The following is an 18,936-nucleotide window of genomic DNA, read 5'->3' as shown; positions in this document are numbered from 1 at the left end:
TCATTAAAAATATGAAAGAGGTCTCTATCCTTATCCATGTCCGATGCTGGGGGTCTGTGGCAGACCCTGGGCACTCTTGATGGAGCCTCTGTTGCCTTTGTTCCCCACACTGATTTTGACCCAAATTCAGTTTTATCCATTCCATCGCTTCTAATTTCTTTACATTCTACCCTGTCATTAGCATAGTGTCTTTTCTGATCAGCACATACCTTTCAATATCTGTACTTCAGTCATGAATACTATTCCATCATGAACAGAAATGGAGTACTCTGAAACCTATTCCATCATGTTTTTCTTATCCCTATAATACCTAGTTTCACTTCCAGCACCAGTAGTTTTAGTTCCTCCATTTTGTTATCCAGGCTCCTTGCACTGGTGTACAGACATCTTAGTTGTTCCTGTATGGCTTCTCCCAGATTCTTTGCTTGCTTTAAACAGTCATTTTACTGCGAGTATTGCCTACCTGACTGTTACTGTTAGTGATATTGACATTGTCTTTTCTTCTTATCCATTCTCCTGCCCTCCGTTATTCCTTTCTCCATTGCTGTATCCTCTTTTACTTGATTTTCCTCCTCAGGTTTTAGAATCGGACCTGGAGATTAGATGAGCGTCTCCCAACTGTCTCCCCCAAATTCCTAATTTAAAGCTCTTTTAATCAATTTTGCCAGCCTCCATCCCATAAGTCTGTCCTTCCCTGCTCAGGTGGAGTCCATCCCATGAGGACAGTCCTGTGTCCCTGAATGCCTCCTAGTGGTCAAATATCCTGAAGCCCTCCTTATAGCACTACTGCCTGAGCCATCTGTTGATCATCGTAATCTTGTCTCACCTTCGCTGTCTTCCTTTAGGGACAGGTAGAATCCCACTGAGCCTCCATTCTTTTAAACATCTTCCTTTAATTGTCATGTGTGCCTTTTGCAATGTTCCAACAATTGAGATTTTAAAATCATTTGAACTGGGGGCAGCAAACCATTCTGAGGCCATCTGAGCCCAGCAGTCTGGTCTTCAGATTGCATAGCAAAACAAAGGCCGACGCTGTTGCCGTTTTACTTTTTCATGGGTGTTGTGGTATCTGGTCTTGTGGGACAATTATTTTTATTAGCTGGGATGAAAAGAGCAGGAAACCCTTTGCTTTCTTAGTTAGCATCTGTATTCCGGTGCGCAGAAGTGTGTAATTAGAGGGAGCGATTTTTGCCCCACAAAATGCTAGAACATGGAGTGTTGGCTTGGCTCTGGTGGCTGTAGCTCTGAGGCCTTATTTACCCTGACATCTCTGGTAAAATGTCCTGATGCAGCTCTTTCAGTTGTGGGAGTGCTTGTGTTTATGTGGCACAGCCATCCTTTCCACCCATGTCATCTACTCCTGCAGTGTGTTGTGGCAGTGGTTCTGAGTTAGTGGGATGGGGAAGGTGAAGAGGAGAAGGTTCAAGGTTTCAGTGAGTGCTTTTGATGGTCTCACACCATAAAAGGAAAATGCAGGCCTTTGAACTATCAATACACTAGCATTTTTCAGACTTGAGCAAAGACACTAAATACATCTGGATGGACAGCCCATAAAACAAATTGAAAAGAGGAAACCTACTTTTCAGCCCCTGGGACCTCTACGCTGGCTTCTCCTTTAGTGGCCCATTATCCATGAGTAACTGAGCTCCTCAGTAATACAGCTTCTGCCACACCTGAGTAGACTATGGGCCAATATAAGAGGGCGGTAGTCAGCTCTCTCAACCCTAGGTAATTACTCCTAAATATGCAGGGACAGGGATTTTCTTCAGGGGAAACTTCCCCTCCGCTACATTAATCTATCTGTCTTATGAACACTCAAAACTTAATAGTTTTAGGTAAGTCAATGTGACTTATGAAAAATTGCCAAAAGAGAATGTGCATTACTGCATATTGGGTAAAACAGTATATGGTTAGTCTGGGTCTTAATTTTTTGTTCAGGATGTATCCAGCAAAATAACAAATGAAAATGCAAAAAATCATAACCAAACCCCCAAAGCTTTCTTATGCTTTATATTTGTGGACATGTTTGTCATATCTTAATTTTTGTCTGTGTAGAGAAACGCAACAAGGAATTTGATGAGTCAGCCTGAGAAACATTTCTCTTTTCCATATTTTAATCAGGATTCCCTGTGAATGCTGAAACTGAAAGACATACCACTTTTTATTCCCTGCCATCTTCAATAGAACGGACTCCCACCAAATTGGCAACACAGAAAGTAACGTTTGGCTCTCATGGAAATTCAGCTTTTCAGCCAATTGCAGCTAGTTGCAAAATAGTACCTCAGGGTCAGATCCCGAGCCCCGCAGAATCTCCAGGAAAATCCTTCCAGCCCATCACCATGAGCTGCAAGATTGTATCAGGTACTTTTTAGTTTCAGTATCATACTTTATACTGAACGATGAGATTGAACTAGTTGGTCTTGCTTTGTGTCCTTTCCAGTTTTTCATGCTAATATTACACGTTAGGCAATAGGGAGATCCAGTGTAATGGACTAAACAAGATTCCAAATGATTAATTTGTGAATTCAAGATTAAAAGCGGGATGGGAACTAGATTTAGTCTCTCACTGGGCATAAATACTACCAGCAACCCACTTGAGATCACTCTTTAGTAAGACTGCTACCGCTGCTAATGGGCTCAGGCGTGAAAATTGTTAGTTCAAAACATAATATTGAAATGCATCTTGTATGTAAGGGTGTGTGCATGGGAAGAAGGGCTTCTTCCCTTTGCAAATTGCCAAACAACTGGGCTGGGTAAAGTGGGCGAAGGTGTTTCCTTTTATGTTATCAGGGAAATGACAGGGTTTAAATTTGTATATAAATTGTTGTTCTCCTAGTAACAAAGTCCTCTCCTTAGAATCAAACTGCTTCCTCCCGTCCCCATTGACAGTAATTCCCTGTTTGTTTAGATAAGCAGCTGATTGCAGTTGGCAAAATGATTTCCTTTTAGTAACTTCTCAACCAGACAGTCATGCTACATTTGCCTGTACTGTTAACTCTTTTCACCTCTAGTCCCTCGTCTGCCAAACATAATGTGCATTCTCTTCATTGATGCAATGCCTTGCACCGGGCTGTATTATTGCATCAAAAATCTTTAATGGCCAACCCTGCTGGGTCACTTGGGAAACTGGGAGCCTTGTCTGTAAAGCTCCACCTTCATCTGAAGTTCATATAGAGAATGAAGAGCCAGGGTACCAAGCAGGGTGCTACTGATGATCTCTTCCCAACTTGACTTCTCCTGTGCGTGGTTGTATTTTCTCTTCTGCCAATATTGTCCTTGCCATCTTAAAGTAGTACCCAGGGCACCAGCAACTTATGTTTGAACGTGTGCCAACTGTTCTTATCATCCTAACGTACTGTCCCACTGCTCTTCTTTTCTTTGTAGCATGAGTGAGACTCTGACGCTTTCCAGTGGGTGAGAGTTACAGAACCATCTTGCCTTCCTTGAAACCCTTCAGCTTTTCTATATCAAGCTTTACTGTTCCAGATGTTCCCCTGCTTAAACATTTCTTAGACTCTGCTAATTTTTTGATGCTAAGACCCCAGACCCCTTTCGGATTGTGATAGTCACGATAGTCATCAGGGTCTTCCTGGATTGAGTGTTTCTGCTCCTTGTTAGCTGGCAGTCCTCCTGCCTTCTCTCCCAAGAGAGCAGATTATTGGAGGATTGCCTTCTCCCACACACAGTCACCTTGCTCTGTTCCCTGATGCAGTGGCTGCCTTCTCTTTTCTGTCTATGTTCTCACTCTTCCATCTTTTTGTCTCTGCTTCCCTTTTAACTCATCTGTTTTTTTGTCTCCTCCTTCCTCCACCCCCAGTTTAATCCCCTTTCCACTTTCCAAGAGACCAAATGGTGGTACTGAAATGGCTCCTGGGAGCTCTTGCATTTGAACTGAGTGTGGGATACAATAGAGGCTTGGCCTAGTGGTTGACTCCCTGAGCCTGCAGCCCTTTATTCATGAGCTGTTCCTTTGGTGGGCTGTAAAAGGGGGCACTATAGGTGAAGGAAGATGAATGGCTTCAAGAAGTTGTTCGGCACCCTCATCTATAGGAGCATATTGACAGTGTGAGAGGGGAGGTCTGGAATCGTGCATGAATTTACCTACCCCTGCAGCCCTGGCACTCCGCTCAGGCTGGAAGTGCACCATGAGCTAAATGTCCGAACTACAAGTCATTTTTTATTATTGCATTTTTATGTCCTTACGAAATTTGAGATGGAAGTGTTGGACTCTTTTCCTTAAGGTTCTCCAATATCGACCCCAAGCCCGTCTCCACTACCTCGTACCCCAACCTCCACTCCAGTGCACATGAAGTTGGGGTCTGCTAGTTCAGTCATTAATAACCCATATGTTATTGTGGACAAGCCGGCACAGATGATCGGAGCAGCAACCCCAAGCACAGGTGCGTAATTTGATCTGTAGAAGGTAGCAGGTTAATTTTATACATTCAAGCCTATCTTCACTTAGATCTGTGAAGATCTGAAAGCCTTTTACAAAGGAAGAGCAGTATTATTGGTTTGTATAATTAATGTACAGAATGTGTCTAATGTCAAAGGAATTTGCTTTTGGCCATGACAGAAAAAGTAAGGCCAAATAGAAATCACACATTCCTTTCCCCAGGGAGTGTACACATTTCAGAGATGAGAAGCAAGGAATGTAAGGCTGTGCTACACACTGATAAAAAGCAAGGACGCATAAAACAAAGCTGTGCCTTTGCCATGGCCAAAAGTGCTCTCCCCGCCACCCTCCCCATCTTTAACCCAGAAGTGTGACCTGCCAGTACTAGAGATTCCAGCATGCATTTCTCTAGCTGTATCGAAACAATAGGTCAATTGGATAAGATGGTCTGGAGAGGAGATGTATCAACCTTGTGCAACTGTGAACTTTCATTCAGCTGCTTGGCTTCAGGCTCGCCCAGACTCATTTAACTGGATTCCCACGGTGCTTCAGAGGTGACGCTAGGGCTGGGGTGGGAAAACTTTTTGGCCCGAGGACCACATCAGGGTGCAAAATTGTATGGAAGGCTGGGTAGGGAAGGCTGTGCCTCCCCAAACATTCTGGCCCCCTATCCGCTCCCTCCCACTTCTCGCCTCCTGACTGCCCCCCTCAGAATCCCCAACCCATCCAACCCCCCCCTCCCTGTCCCCTGACCGCCCCCTCCTAGGACCCCATGCCCCCTGTCCACCCCCACGCCCTCTGACAGGCCCCCTGGGACTCGCACCTATCCAACCACCCCCTCCCTGTCCTCTGACCATCCCCCGCCCCATCCAGCCGCTCCCTGTCCCCTGACTGCACTCCCGGGATCCCCTGCCCCTTATCCAACACACACACACCTACCAAGCAGCTCAGAGCAGCAGGAGCTTGCAGCCCTGCCGCCCAGCCAGAGCCAGCTGTGCTGTCCACGAGACCTTGTGGCTGCAGAGGAGGGAAACAGCAGGGGAGGGGCCGGGGGGCTAGCCTCCCTAGCCAGGAGCTAAAGGGCAGGGGTGGGGAAACTTTTTGGGCCGTAGTTTGCCCACCTTTACCTAGGGGAACTGATGCAGTGAATGTCTGTCGGTCTGGGGAGCACAGATTGAAGGAGACAGATGGAAGGCACTGGGAGCCAGTTGGAAACCCTTGCCTACATGTTGGAGGAAAAATAACTGTTTGTGAGTCCATTATTAGAGGACAGACCAAGAACTTCCTGTCTAAATGCACGTATACATAATTATATATAGGTGTGTGTAATAGCTTCTCAAAATGACACTTGGAGCTGACATAGTATGTTCGTGCTAGTTACAGTGATCTATGTAGTATGTGCTTTTCACTAGACATAGCTGAAAAAGGGGGAAGATCTTCATTAAAATGTGTCCCCTTTCTTTGTCAGAAAATCACATTTTTTCAGTGAGCTCCCCCATACAACTGTATGGGAGGAAAACCGAATGGTCGAAAACCACTGTGTGTTTGCAGTAGCTGAACTTCTTTTAATCTCTGTTTCTGAGCTCTCTTGGGTAAATCCGATGCAATTTGATAATGAATGGAATTTTCAAAAGCACCCAAGTGGCTTAGGGGCACAAGTTCCATTGGAAGTCAGTGAGGACTTGTACATCAGAGTCACATAGGTGGTTTTCAAATTCCCACCCAATATCTTAATATTTTTAAAAGAGGGTAAAACAAAGGGACACTACTAAGTCAGGTGAGATCTGAAACAAAGGTTTTGTAGAAGCCAGCTTTCACACAACCTACCTTCAATAGAAATATCTGTATAGTTTTGTTTTTAATATAAATGCAAACAGTTTATAAATAAACACTGCAAGGGGATATATTATATGTGCAGCCCACATGTTGCAGAACTGTACCATTGATTGAGAATCAGAAAGTGAAACTAGTTTTGTTGAGTGGAGTACAAAATGTAAACTCTTCAAACAGGGAAGAAGCAGATTTTAAAAATGTGTGTGTAATATTCAAAAGTACTTGATGAAGAATGAGATCTTTAGCATTATGTTTAGCGAGGTCTTGTTCCTTTAAAGAAGGGATGTTTAGTTTATGTTGCTTTGACTATACATTGTCTCTGTATTAGAACACTAATGTAACTTGTCCCCGTCCTGATCTCCACTAATCATGTCTTCCTTGTTTGATGAAAAGCTGTATTTATTCAATGGTATCAAGGACTGAACCCTTATGCTGAAATCTGCCTTATCTTCCAATAGAGAGACAAGGTGGGTGAGGTAATATTTTTTGTTGGATCAGCTTCTGTGGTGAGAGAGACACTTTTGAGCTTCTGGGTAAGCTTGAAAGCTTGTCTCTCTCACCAACAAAAGTTGGTCCAACAAAAGACGTTACGCCGCCCCTCTCATATTCTGTGACCGACATGGCTACAATAACACTGCATAAAACTTATCTTCCAATACACAGGAAGCCCAACAAGCAAACAGACAAGTGTCTCTCAAGCCTCTCATGGAGCCGGATCTCCAGTCTCAAAGATCCATGGAAGCAGCATGGTAACGTCAGCTGTCAAGGTAACATTCTTGTTAGGTTGTCTGTTTCCATAAAGAAATAGCTTCATGTGGAGCAGGCTTTTTTAACATCATAAATGTTGATTCCAGACAACTTCATGTTCTCTTTAGTACATTTGAACATTTACTCTGTCTAGCCGCCATAGCACAATTGTTTATATGATATGATAGTGTAATTTCTTGCAGCTCTAATTAGAGTTGTGAGTACTTCTCTGAAAAGTGCCAGTCTTTTGTCAGCGTATAAGGAAATCCTTGGAGGGCACAGTTATCGGTACTGTCAAAATACCTCATCTTTCAAAGACCCTGTTCTATAAAAGACTCTGATCTTTTTTGGCTTACTTGGTGATAATATCAGATTTAACAAGAGGTGCATATTTTTAAAATCCCAGTTCCAAATTTTCTTCACGACTGATACATTCATATTAGGCCAATAGCTGACATTCAGTGACTTTACAGCTACCTCCATTAAAAGAATGTTCATGTCAACAACTGGGAGATAAAAACAGTGCCAATGCGCTAGCAACATTGGAAGCTTTAGCTACAAAAAAGTATTTGCCCCAGACAAAAGTGGAGTCACTGACGGTAAGTTGAGAACGAATAGGGTCTGTGCTTTACAGCTGGAAAGCTCTATAGGTATGGAGCTGGGTTAATTCAGACAAAATCTTTCCCATTTTCTTTACGGAGAAGGGTATTTTGGCAGACTAATGGCATCAATGACACCCCCTTTTGAAAGTAGTTGGTGGAGCCTGGGGTGTGCTGGAGCTTTGTCAGCATTAGCCTGTTCAGCACATCCAAGAATAATTGATTTTAGGCTGCCTGGATAATTGCCATTCAGTCTACAGAGAAGAGCCTCTTGTTTTTTTTTTTTTTTTAATTGAGATTCAGAATGTTCCTTTCCAACCAGGTCTGTCTCTGAGAATCTTTAGAATAGGAATTATGTCACGTGTGTACATATGACAAGATCTACTCAGTAAAATGAAGCATGTATTCCCATCTTGTATTTTTATCATAGTGAGAGATCCAATCCATAGACTTTGTCCCAGCGTGATCATGAGTATCACTTCTCTTAGGAAACAAGTTTTTACATATTTGAGGCAGCAAACATGGAGCAGCTTTTTTTAATTGTGATTTTTGCACCCCTTATTCTATTTTAAAAAAAAAAAAAGGCTGTTCACAGTGACTGCCATTAACAAGGCTAAGATTAACTCTTTATTTCACTGGTTTGGAGCAGTTACTTCTCTGTAGTGTCAAATAAATCCAAGTAGATCCAGAGACGCACACCACCCATATTGAATGAATTACATATTTTCGAGGTGACACTGTTAGAAATCGGAAGTTAATTAGAAAAATAAGTGGAAGTCCGTTCTGTGTAAATCTCAGTGTGTCTTCCACTGGGTTGGGAACATGTAATTTTGTACGGGTAGAAACAAATTCTGTGGTATTAAAACAGTCCAATGTAACATTTCAAAGCATCGTCTGTTCAGCATTTTTCTTCATCTCTTCAATAGTTTTCTGGCACAGTGACTGAAAATAAGAATTTACATTAATTGAAAAGAGTATGGAACGAGTCAAAAAAAAATTGACTCATCTACCAACCTCCACAGCTGGAATGAAAGAAACCAAAATTTTGCAGATCTAGGTGTGTGACATACATAATGTAGGTAGAAAATATCGCTACTTCTGCAAGCCTGCCAGTTCTGTTATGAAGTTTTGCATGCCATCAGAATTGTTTACTTAGAGGAAAGAAAAATGTATCTGAAACAGAACTTTGTTTTGTTTGCAACTTTAAATCAACGAATGGTTTTCCAATTTTTTTTCTTTTGAAATGTGCTCCCAACGCTTAGATTGTGTATGCCAGTTTCTAGCCTAATTTGAATATACAACATTTAAAGAATGGAAAAATCTAGGCTTATTATAAAAAACACTTAGCATACCTGTGACTATAGCAATCAGTCCATTTTTATCAGCTAATTACCATACACTAATAGTCATTGTTTTAGTTGCTGGTGATATAACTTGCAACAAAAAAGGATTTGGTGTTTGCAGGTGCTTACATTGTTTGGCAGGATTCCATTGTGTTGGTCAGTGCTGGGCAACCTGCGGTCCACAGGCCACACGTGGCCCGTCAGGGTAATCCGCTGGCTGGCCATGAGACAGGTTGTTTACATTAACCATCCACAGGCACGGCCGCCCACAGCTCCCTGTGGCCGAGGTAATATCTTTTACTGGAACAGCTGCTATTGGTAGAAGGAACAACAGGAAGAGCTCGTGAAGCTCTAAAGCAAGTCTGTAGAGGGTAACCAGAGTGTCTAAGCTAAATACAAGGTGGGACTGATTGTTAAGCATAAGGGGTTCAAACTTAAAATGAAGTGGGTAATTAAGGGTTCCCTGGTGGTAGGGTGGGTTACAAATTGGTGTTGTAATGAGCCATAAAACGTTAGCTACCTTGGATCTCTCTCAGATATCCTGGGATCAATATGGCTATAACAACAGTGCAGATAAGTAATTCAGAGCACTCTGGGTTATCAGTAATGTGAATACAGGAAGTCATCGCTTTATGTTTTATATTGCACGTTCCACCTAATTGTGTGTCGTATGTATTCATCCGTAGCAAGAGGATTCTCTATTTGCAACCATGCCGCCCCTTTGTCCAATTGGGAGTCATTCTAAGGCACAAAGCCCTAAATCTGTGACAGGCGGACTTGGAGCTTTTACAAAGGTATTTGATTTATGTTCTTGGCTTTGTATAGGGATGCATGCTCTGGTAGTATCACTGCACACTGGGTTTCATCACAAAGCATGTAACTTTTCTAGTGCATGTAACGGTACCATTGGGAGTGACTGTTCTTGGGGCCTGACTGCCAGCTCCCTTGTTATGTGAGTAGGGAAATGAAAACTTTTGCAACTGTCAGCAGATTAGTCTTGATTTCCATTCTGTTCTGTTGGCTTGATTGTTCCTCTGCCCTCTTTCCCTTTTCTGTCTCCCTTCTTCCATCTCATTCATCCTCTTCCTTGATGAACCACTGCCATATTCTAGCAGATCTTAAAGAGCTGTACTTTTATTGCATAATACAGTAGAACCTCAGAGTTGCAGACACCTTGGGGAATGGAGGTTGTTCATAACTGTGAAATGTTCATAATTCTGAACAAAGTGTTATGGTGGTTCTTTCATAACCTTACAAAGCTTACAACTGAACATTGACTTAATACAGTTTGAAACTTTACTTTGCAGAAGTAAAATGCTGCTTTCCCTTTATTTTTTAGTAGTGTACATTTAACCCAGTACTGTCCTGTATTTGCTATTTTTCCTGTCTCTGTTGTCTCTGTTGCTGCCTGATCGCGTACCTCCGGTTCCAGATGAGGTGTGTGGTCACCTGGTCAGTTCGTACCTCTGCTGTTCCTAACTCTGAGTTTCTGCTGTACGTTAAAAATAAACTGTGGTGGTCTGAGACTGTAGGCTATTTTCCCTGCCTCCTAGTACTTTACCAGGGTTTCTGACTGCCCAATATTAGTGTTTAAGTGCATTTCCCTAGGTGTCACTTGTCCAAATTTCCTTTTAACCAACTGTAGTATCAATTGTCATCTTGTGAGCCAGTACTCTGTCCACTCCTTAAAGGGCAATGAATGGGATGATCTAATAGAAGAGGATTTCCATTTCTAACTACTGACCCTGGTATCCAAAATTACATGTTTATCCCAGAGCTCTGAGTGGCTGCCTTAATTCCTTTACATTATGAGTTAATTTGTATGAGAGAGGAAGTGTGGGGAAGTGATTACGGTGCTAGTCCAGGACGCAGTCTTGCTCCACAAGACTTCCCCCATAACCTTGACAAGTCACTCAGTCTCTGAGCCTCAGTTCCCCAGATGGGGATAATAGAAGTTAGGGGGATAAATACATTCAAGTTGCTGAGACCCTGTGGTAATAGTGGTCGAAACTGAAATGAATAAGGCACACTTTTTACATAATGTAGCAAAATAGAAAAGGATTTATCAACAGTTGGGGTTTTGTCTGGGGTACAGGACATATTTGGGGCAGGATCCTGGATGGGAATTAAAAGCCCAGAGTACTGCTCAGCCCTGATCAGACAAATGCATAGTTGAAGCTTCCAAACAGAACAAACACATAGTTAATATTAATAATGACACTTCACACTTGTGGCTTTCCCATCACTTTGCAAACACTAACTAAGCCTCATAAGGCCCCTTGGAAGTTGGCAAGTACTTGCCTCATTTGACAAAACAGGAAGTGAAGTCAGAGTGGTTCAGAGGCTGTGCGGTGGGAGTTGGTGTCAGAGCTCCGGAGCTTTTGGCTCTCTGTGTCGTTCTCAGCCCGGCAGCTCCTGCCTCTCTCTGAAGACTGATGCTTGCAGATGATGATTTCTTTTGGAGCACAAAGCAGTTTGTTTACTCCAATTTTCCTTATGAAAAGGTGATAATAAAGCAGGAGCCTGGAGAGCTGCCCCAGCAACCACAGCTACCAGTGACTGGGACAACCTCGCAGGCCTCAGGACAGCAGTATGTCACTGTGAAGGGGAGTCACATGATTGCTTTGTCACCTCAGAAGCAGATCGTGAGCACGGGAGAGGGGACTGCTCAATCGAAGGTATTGAATGTTTTGATATCTTAAACTGCCTGGACTCACTGCAGTTTCGCTGTCACACCCCTACGCTGCTGCTAGCACAGAACTGGGGGGAGAGCAGGCAGCAGTCAATGCTGCTTCTCTTACAGCCATCGAGTTTGGGGGAGGTCATAGGAAATCAGCTACCTCTGTGCTGCTACCTTAGAATGCTGGAGGTACTATGTGTAAGGGAGTGCTAGGCCACAGGTTCAAGTCCAGCTCTAGGGGTAGATCTTATTCTCTTATTTTTCATAGGTAATTTTACTTGTATGGGGAAGTTAAGGGGGTGAAAACAACTGCACATTATTGCTTGCAAGGAACAACCTCCTGCTTCCTATTTACTCCTCCGTTGCAAAGGTTTGAGAGAGAGAAAATCAGGAAAAATTAGCCCAGAATGGAAATTTTATTTTGCATCAGTGGAATGAGAACGACAGTAGATTTCAGTGTGATGTGTCAGTGAGAGAGAAGCAAAGCAGCTGGGGCATGCTTGGAGCTTAGCAGCTCCATGTGTAATGGTTCAACAATCCAGACATCAAAAGGGTTAATTCCTGCCTTTCTACTCACTCTGGTAGAATAGGTGTATACAGTGAAATCTACCTGCCAAGCACATGGACCAATGTATGCAAAATATATTTGTATACATAAATATATATTAATATTTACAAATCAGTTAATTGTTCTTTAAACTACCTTTTTGCCTAGTCTGGCAGGTGCACAAATGTGATACTTCCCTGGATGTGTTGTCTGTGTACAAAACTGAGGCTGTTTTTTAGTTCAACATTGGGGCCAAAGTTTCCAGAGTTTATTTTCATGAGTCAGTTGAAATTTAAATTTCTTCAGAATCGTAGGTCAGCATGTTACCCCCCTGCCTCAGCGAGAGAGACTTGCTGGTGCCAACCAGTGTCAGTTCCTGGACACTCAGCTAGCTACCCCAACAAACTCCTCATCAGAACCCTGCCAGCCCACATTTTACCTTGCAGATTAACACCAAGTGTATCCCAGGCCCAGAACTCCCCAGAAGCGTCCCCCTGTGGTGTCTAGCCCCTGTCACTGGACACTCTCTGTAATTGCGAGGTATGCTGTCCCCAAAGAGACAGTCTGCACACAGCTAGAAGGTTACAGTTTAGGATCGGGTCCTTTGTAATAACCCAGCACTGTAATCTATTTATGGTGAAAACAAAGAGAAGCTCTTTAACAAAGAGCAGAGAGTCATAGATTCAGGTGAGCATTGAGCAAGAATAATGGAAACAGAAATGGTTACCAGCAAAAGCATAACGCTTTCTAGAGATTAAAACTTAGGCTACAGTCCTTGTCTAATACAGTCTCTCACCAAAGCTTTTCTGCAGTGCTTGCTGGCTTCCAGTTAGCACCACAACTCAGACTTTTGTGAATACCCCTATGCCCTCAAAGGGATTTTCTCAGCAAATGGATAACAAAGAGGTTCTTTTTCCTTTCTCTTATGGTTCAGTAGACCTTTGAAATGCATCATATTGAAGTGCATCCGCAGATAAGACTCTTCGCCCCCGTTGATTGCTCTCCTGTGTGCTGTCGCCCATGTTGAGTCCAAATTCTCCACCACCACCCTCTCATCAACCTGTTTTTTTCCTGTTGACTATATGTGGATTGGGTCAGCTTTACTGTACTTAATTTATATTTGACAGAGAGCTAACTACCTTCCCTCCTGGTTCTCCCTTTGCTTGGTTACAGACTTTAAGGCATAATATCAATAGGTATACATAACTCCTTCTATAGTGTTAGTACAGACATTTTACAATGATATCAATGACCAGGGATCACTGGCTTTCATTTGATATCTCACAAGACACTTTTTGGATAAATACTATGAAAGTAGTGTGTTAGGTGTCGTGAGTTTGTCGGGCCTGATAAGAGTTTACTGACATAATAGTGAACCCTTTGCCAGTAGGCACTGAGGGCTTCCTTGGGTCTCATGGCTCTCTGCACTTCACTAAGACAAACTTCAGGTTCCTTCTGAATGAAGCAGTTTCCTGTGTTGGGGAAGATCGAGGGTCCTTGGATAAGTGTGTCACACTCAAATCTTTAATGGGCATTCTGAAATCATGGTTGGTTTTATAGTTATTTTCTCACAGTGGACTGAACAGGAATGGTTGCGAGTCGATCAGTTTTTTTTAATAGTCTCTGACTCTGTTGGTCTTGGTTACATTTTAATGTGTTTGAGTCCCCATTACGTTAAGTTTGTTGTTTCAGAATGGGTAACCTGGTAGCTTGTTTAACCTTTGAAATGCCCTGAAATAGATACTAACTTCTTGGGTAGCCCACCAGGTGGAATGTTAATTCTCTCCAGGTGCTGTACCAGGGAAACCCTGCATGAAGAGTGTCATCGGTTGCTTATTTATTACAGGTCGTTGGGGTTCCCATCGGTTCTGCTTTACAGTCAACAGTGAAACAAGCTGTGGCTATCAGTGGTGGTCAGATACTTGTGGCAAAATCCAGCTCTTCAGTAGCAAAAGCTGTTGGTCCAAAGCAGGTTGTAACCCAAGGAGTAGCAAAAGCCATTGTGAGTGGAGGTGGTGGAACAATTGTTGCCCAACCTGTGCAAACTTTAACAAAGGCTCAGGTGACTTCGGCAGGGGTTCAGAAAAGTGGATCTCAAGGTTCAGGTAAAGTTACTTTACAACTTGGATTACAAAATTCAGATTTCAGAGTAGCAGCCGTGTTAGTCTGTATCCGCAAAAAGAAAAGGAGTACTTGTGGCATTTTAGAGACTAACAAATTTATTTGAGCATAAGCTTTCATGAGCTACAGCTCGCTTCATCAGACAATTCATTTTGGAACTCTGTCATGCTCCAGTATTACTCTAAACACAACTATATTTCAGAATGAGATGGAAACACCTAGTCAAAATAACATGCTAAGAGATCTGTAGTAAAAATTTATTAAAAATAGTAGTGTAGTGTAGTTGTATGTAAACTGTCTTCAACAGAAGAGATACCTAGTGCTGTATAAAATGCTGCAAGCACAGCATTCCCATTGTTATGCACAGATTTCAGAGTAGCAGCCGTGTTAGTCTGTATCCGCAAAAAGACCAGGAGTACTTGTGGCACCTTAGAGACTAACAAATTTATTTGAGCATAAGTTTTCATGCAGCCGATGAAGTGGGTGTAGCCCACGAAAGCTTATGCTCAAATAAATTTGTTAATCTCTAAGGTGCCACAAGTACTCCTGGTCTTTTCAATGTTATGCTCAGTGTTCATTGATTAGCCACTATTTTGTTCTGACTTTTTCAGTTGCCCAGTTTTTATTATGAATCCTGCTCTGCAAAACTGAATTTTTAACATGGTTTTCTATTTTTTATTTTGTTTCTAGTGATGGCTACGCTGCAGTTGCCAGCCACAAACCTGGCAAACTTGGCTAATTTACCACCTGGCACCAAACTGTACCTTACCACCAACAGCAAGAATCCTTCGGGAAAAGGAAAACTGCTTCTGATACCCCAAGGAGCCATACTGCGAGCCACAAACAATGCTAGTTAGTCTTGCAGGGAAATCTAATGAGTTAAATAATGTAATCATTTTGTAATTAATGTGTTAAGCATTTTTCCTTTTATTCTGGTACCTTGGGAGTTAGTAATAGGACAAGTTTCTTCACTTAAAAAAAAAAAAGGCATGGTACTGTTCAGTGAGGGGACCCTTGAGAGCTTTCATACAAGTCATCCCCTGACCCCCAGGTTTTTTTAAAGCAATAACTGCAAATAGTGATCAAGTAAGAAGAAGATTCCAGCCAGTCAGCATGCTTTTTTTAACCCTTCATTGGTAATCCAGGAAAGGGCGTGTACAGCACATTCCTGAAACCTGCAGCTGACATTAAATTGAAAGCAGTTGTGAAAACTCATGACAAATATTAGAAAGGGACTGAGAGAAACTGGAAACATGAGCAGAAAATAAGAAAAAGAAGATTCATCTTGGAAAAGAGCAGGCTGTTCTAACTGAGGGAGAAATAATCTAAAACACAAATGCTCATATAGGATCTGATCCAAAGTCCAATGAAGTTGATGGAAAGACTCCCATTGAGTTGAGTGGACTTTGGATCAGGGCCATAGTGAAAAAGCTGGGAAGCAGTACTGCTAAGAGTATTAGGTTGATAATTAAATAGATATTAGTTTGCAATGTGTCATGGGTGCTATAGAAAAGCCCAGTGCTCTCTTAGGCTTCTTATGCAAAGATGTTGCATAATGTATATGACGGGGGCTGGTTCAGTTTTGCCTAGAATACTCCTTTCACTTTTGAACACAAAATTAACAGAGAAAGAACAGCTAGAGGGAATTGGCAACAGGCAACAAAAATGGCCAAGGAGCTCAAGGGACCAAATTATACAGAAAGCTCAAAGGGATGACTGGTATCTTAGCTTTGCAACACCTGAGAGAGCCTGGTGTCAGGGGAGGGGGGAGATCACCTTGACAAGTTTATGAAAGATATTGACTAGAGCTGGCCAAAACTTTTTTAATGGAAAATGGGGGTTTTGACTTAATTATATTTTCTTTGCAGAAAAGTGCCTGTTTTCCTTGATAGTTTTCAAATTTTCATTGGGAAACCAAAAAAAAATCAAAATTTCCAGAGGGGTGTTTGCCCATTTTCTGATCAGCTTTGGTATTGACGCCATGAAGGCAGAGGAGGAGTTTGAGTGCAATACACGAGGCTATAACCAGAAACAGTGGGATGAAGTGCTTAAATTAAAAAAAAAAAAAAAAAGTAAGATAAATGTCAATGCTGAAATAGATCTTCCTAACTGAGGTGTTTTAGGCTATGATACATTGCTGGGAGCCCCATTGCTTGGGACTCTCAGAGCTAGGTTGGGCACAATCCCGCACTAGCAGGGAAATGGACAGTATAACCTCATAAGTAAAGCAAACATCTGATTCTTTGGAAATACAGTAACCATTTTGCCCACTTTAAGAGACTGAAAATAGGACTGAGTTCACGCTGCTCTCAGTGTAGGCTCAATAAGCGTGTCCAAATGCAGCCTTAGATTATCGCTCTTTGCAAAGTAATCATTGGTGAGTGCTCTGTAACAACTCTGAAATTATATTCAAACACTGGTAAAGTGTATCTGATGTAAAAGCAAACTCAGTAGCATGCAGGGTCATTGGTAGGATTTCACATATGCATAATCTATAAGAGGCTTTTGAAAGAGCTAGTAAATTGCTGGTTTGCATCTGCCTCTGGCTGTAGGGACAGCAGAGCAAAACAAAAAAGACTTCCGTGCACCCACAAGCAGCCTGGGTCCCTTTCAATTTGTTCTCAGAGTCTGCTGAGGTGGGAGAGCACAATACTACCCCCAGAATCATGCTGTGCCCGCTGCATTGGAAAATCAATGCATAGATGCTGCTCACTTACGAAGCGCATGGCAGCTTGCGTCACACAAGGCCTTTAAAGTTATATGCACACAGATACCTCAGCTGCTGTCTCTGTGTACCTGTTGAAGAGCTATCACAGAACCCACCCATCTGAGGACAGACATGTATAAGAGGAATGCGGTGTCGTTGGAGAGAATCGAATTTCTGTGTAGTTTCATTGTTGAAATGGTGTGGCTGCTCAGCCTCTGATGCCGAACTCTGCAGAGTCATTGTTTTGATCTTTGTTACAGGTCTCCAGTCAGGCTCTTCTACAAGTGCAGGGGGAGGAGGAGGAGCAGCAGCAGCCCCTGCCCAAAGCACAAGTAGTGGCTTATCCCAGCATCTCACCTACACGTCCTACATCCTCAAACAGACACCACAGGTCAGAGTTGTACAGCATTTTAATTGATCCAGGGATGCCCAGACCTTGTGCTAGCTTCCGTGGTTCTGTAATAGTTGAGTTTCAAATTAAGGGGGAGCCAGACCCTTCTGGGGGGCATGGCCACCTCTCTGCCCTGCTGGCCACTCACTCACTCTCCTCAGCTCTGCTGCTGCTGACAGTATGTTCTGTGCCATTCTCCCCCCTGTGAGTTGTGTGGTGCAATTTTCTGCTCCCTGCAGGCTGTTGTATGATGCAGAGAGCATTGTTGGTTGTTGTAGCACAAGGGAGTAGGAGGAGGAGAGAGAACGTGCACCAATGAATGACTGCAGGGAGCAAGCGTATTCCCCAAAAATGGGACAGGAGGGGTAGAGGCAACCTCCAGAACAGAAGTGGGAAAGGGGGGTGTTGAGGTGGACACGCCAGAAGAGCTAGAGGTCAAGGAGGCAGCCCCAAAGGGGAAGAGAGAGCACTAGGGGATAACAAGAGTTGTAGGCAGGGAGAGCACTAGAGATCGAAAGATGGAGGAGGGAGGTATTGGGGAGAAAAAGCAAGAGTGAGCCATGGGAAGCAAAGCCTGAAAAGTGGGGAGGGGAAGAGGCCAGTGAAAAAAGCTAACGGAGAGAATGGACAAACAAAACAGGTGAGAGGTAGTAATTAAGTCATGGTATGTGGGGAAGGACTATGGGGGTCACAGGTTAGTCTGTTAGAGTGGGGTTTCCAGCTGCTGTTGGGTCTAGCGTGGCTTCATCTCTGCTCTAGGTGTGACCTTTGTGGAATTAATTAGGCTTCAGAGATGAAGGGAAAACTGCCCCCCAGTCCTTTTCTCTCCGCCCAGCTGTCTCTGAACATTCAGAAGGGAAACTTTATTTGTCACAATGAATAAACTTCGAAGTATGTGAGGCTTATTAAATTACAGTGGACGTGTCTGAGCAGATTGGAACCTGGCTTGTGACCTTTTCTTCTGGGGTTCTCTCACTTCCAGTGTGTCACATAATGTCGCTTTACAGTGAGATGAGAGTGCTGCCTCTAGCTAGAACGTCCACTGTAATTAATTGCAAAATTTTTTTTTTTTAAATAATCTTTGTGGTAGGTAGTGCTTTGAGCCCTGTGTACTCTCTCACTGCTGCGGAGAGTGAAGATTTCCTCTAAGACCCTTTGAGGTCAGTAGACAAGATATATGGGCTTTCATATTTCTATTAACTCCAAATGACAGTAGCAAATCTGATTAGTGTGTGCAACCTGAAGGACAAGAAATCTTTGTTTAAAATAAAATCTCAGATCACAGAAAGCCGTTACAAATATCACTGTCACGTTACTGGTGCAGAATTCAATTTTTTTCATATCATTTGATTTCCACTCGAGACCCTAACCTAGGGTAACTTTTTTATTTTTGACCAGGGCACATTTTTAGTTGGTCAGCCATCTCCCCAGCATTCTGGAAAGCAGTTGACACCAGCCTCAGTTGTTCAGGGCAGTGTAGGAGTTGGAGCATCTTCTACTCAAGGACAGCAGGCATTAAAAGTAATAACTGGACAGAAGACTGCTTTATTTGCCCAGGTAACTTTCAAATAT

The 18,936-nt window shown here is 42.8% G+C and overlaps 1 protein-coding gene across 1 annotated transcript in view; it reads left to right on the top strand.

The window, feature by feature from the left end:
* Positions 1–18,936, top strand: part of YEATS2 (YEATS domain containing 2) — a 77,328-nt gene that overhangs the window by 27,234 nt on the left and 31,158 nt on the right. The window contains 9 exon segments of the mRNA XM_038416303.2: positions 2,122–2,361; positions 4,242–4,400; positions 6,893–6,996; positions 9,605–9,712; positions 11,423–11,596; positions 13,992–14,250; positions 14,957–15,118; positions 17,234–17,364; positions 18,763–18,921. Coding sequence (XP_038272231.1) covers positions 2,122–2,361; positions 4,242–4,400; positions 6,893–6,996; positions 9,605–9,712; positions 11,423–11,596; positions 13,992–14,250; positions 14,957–15,118; positions 17,234–17,364; positions 18,763–18,921 — 1,496 coding nt within the window.

Source organism: Dermochelys coriacea, chromosome 9 (genome assembly GCF_009764565.3).
Source record: "Dermochelys coriacea isolate rDerCor1 chromosome 9, rDerCor1.pri.v4, whole genome shotgun sequence".
Classification (NCBI taxonomy): Eukaryota; Metazoa; Chordata; order Testudines; family Dermochelyidae; genus Dermochelys; species Dermochelys coriacea.
Note: the sequence above shows the minus strand (reverse complement) of the source record. Positions and strands in the feature narration are given on the sequence as shown.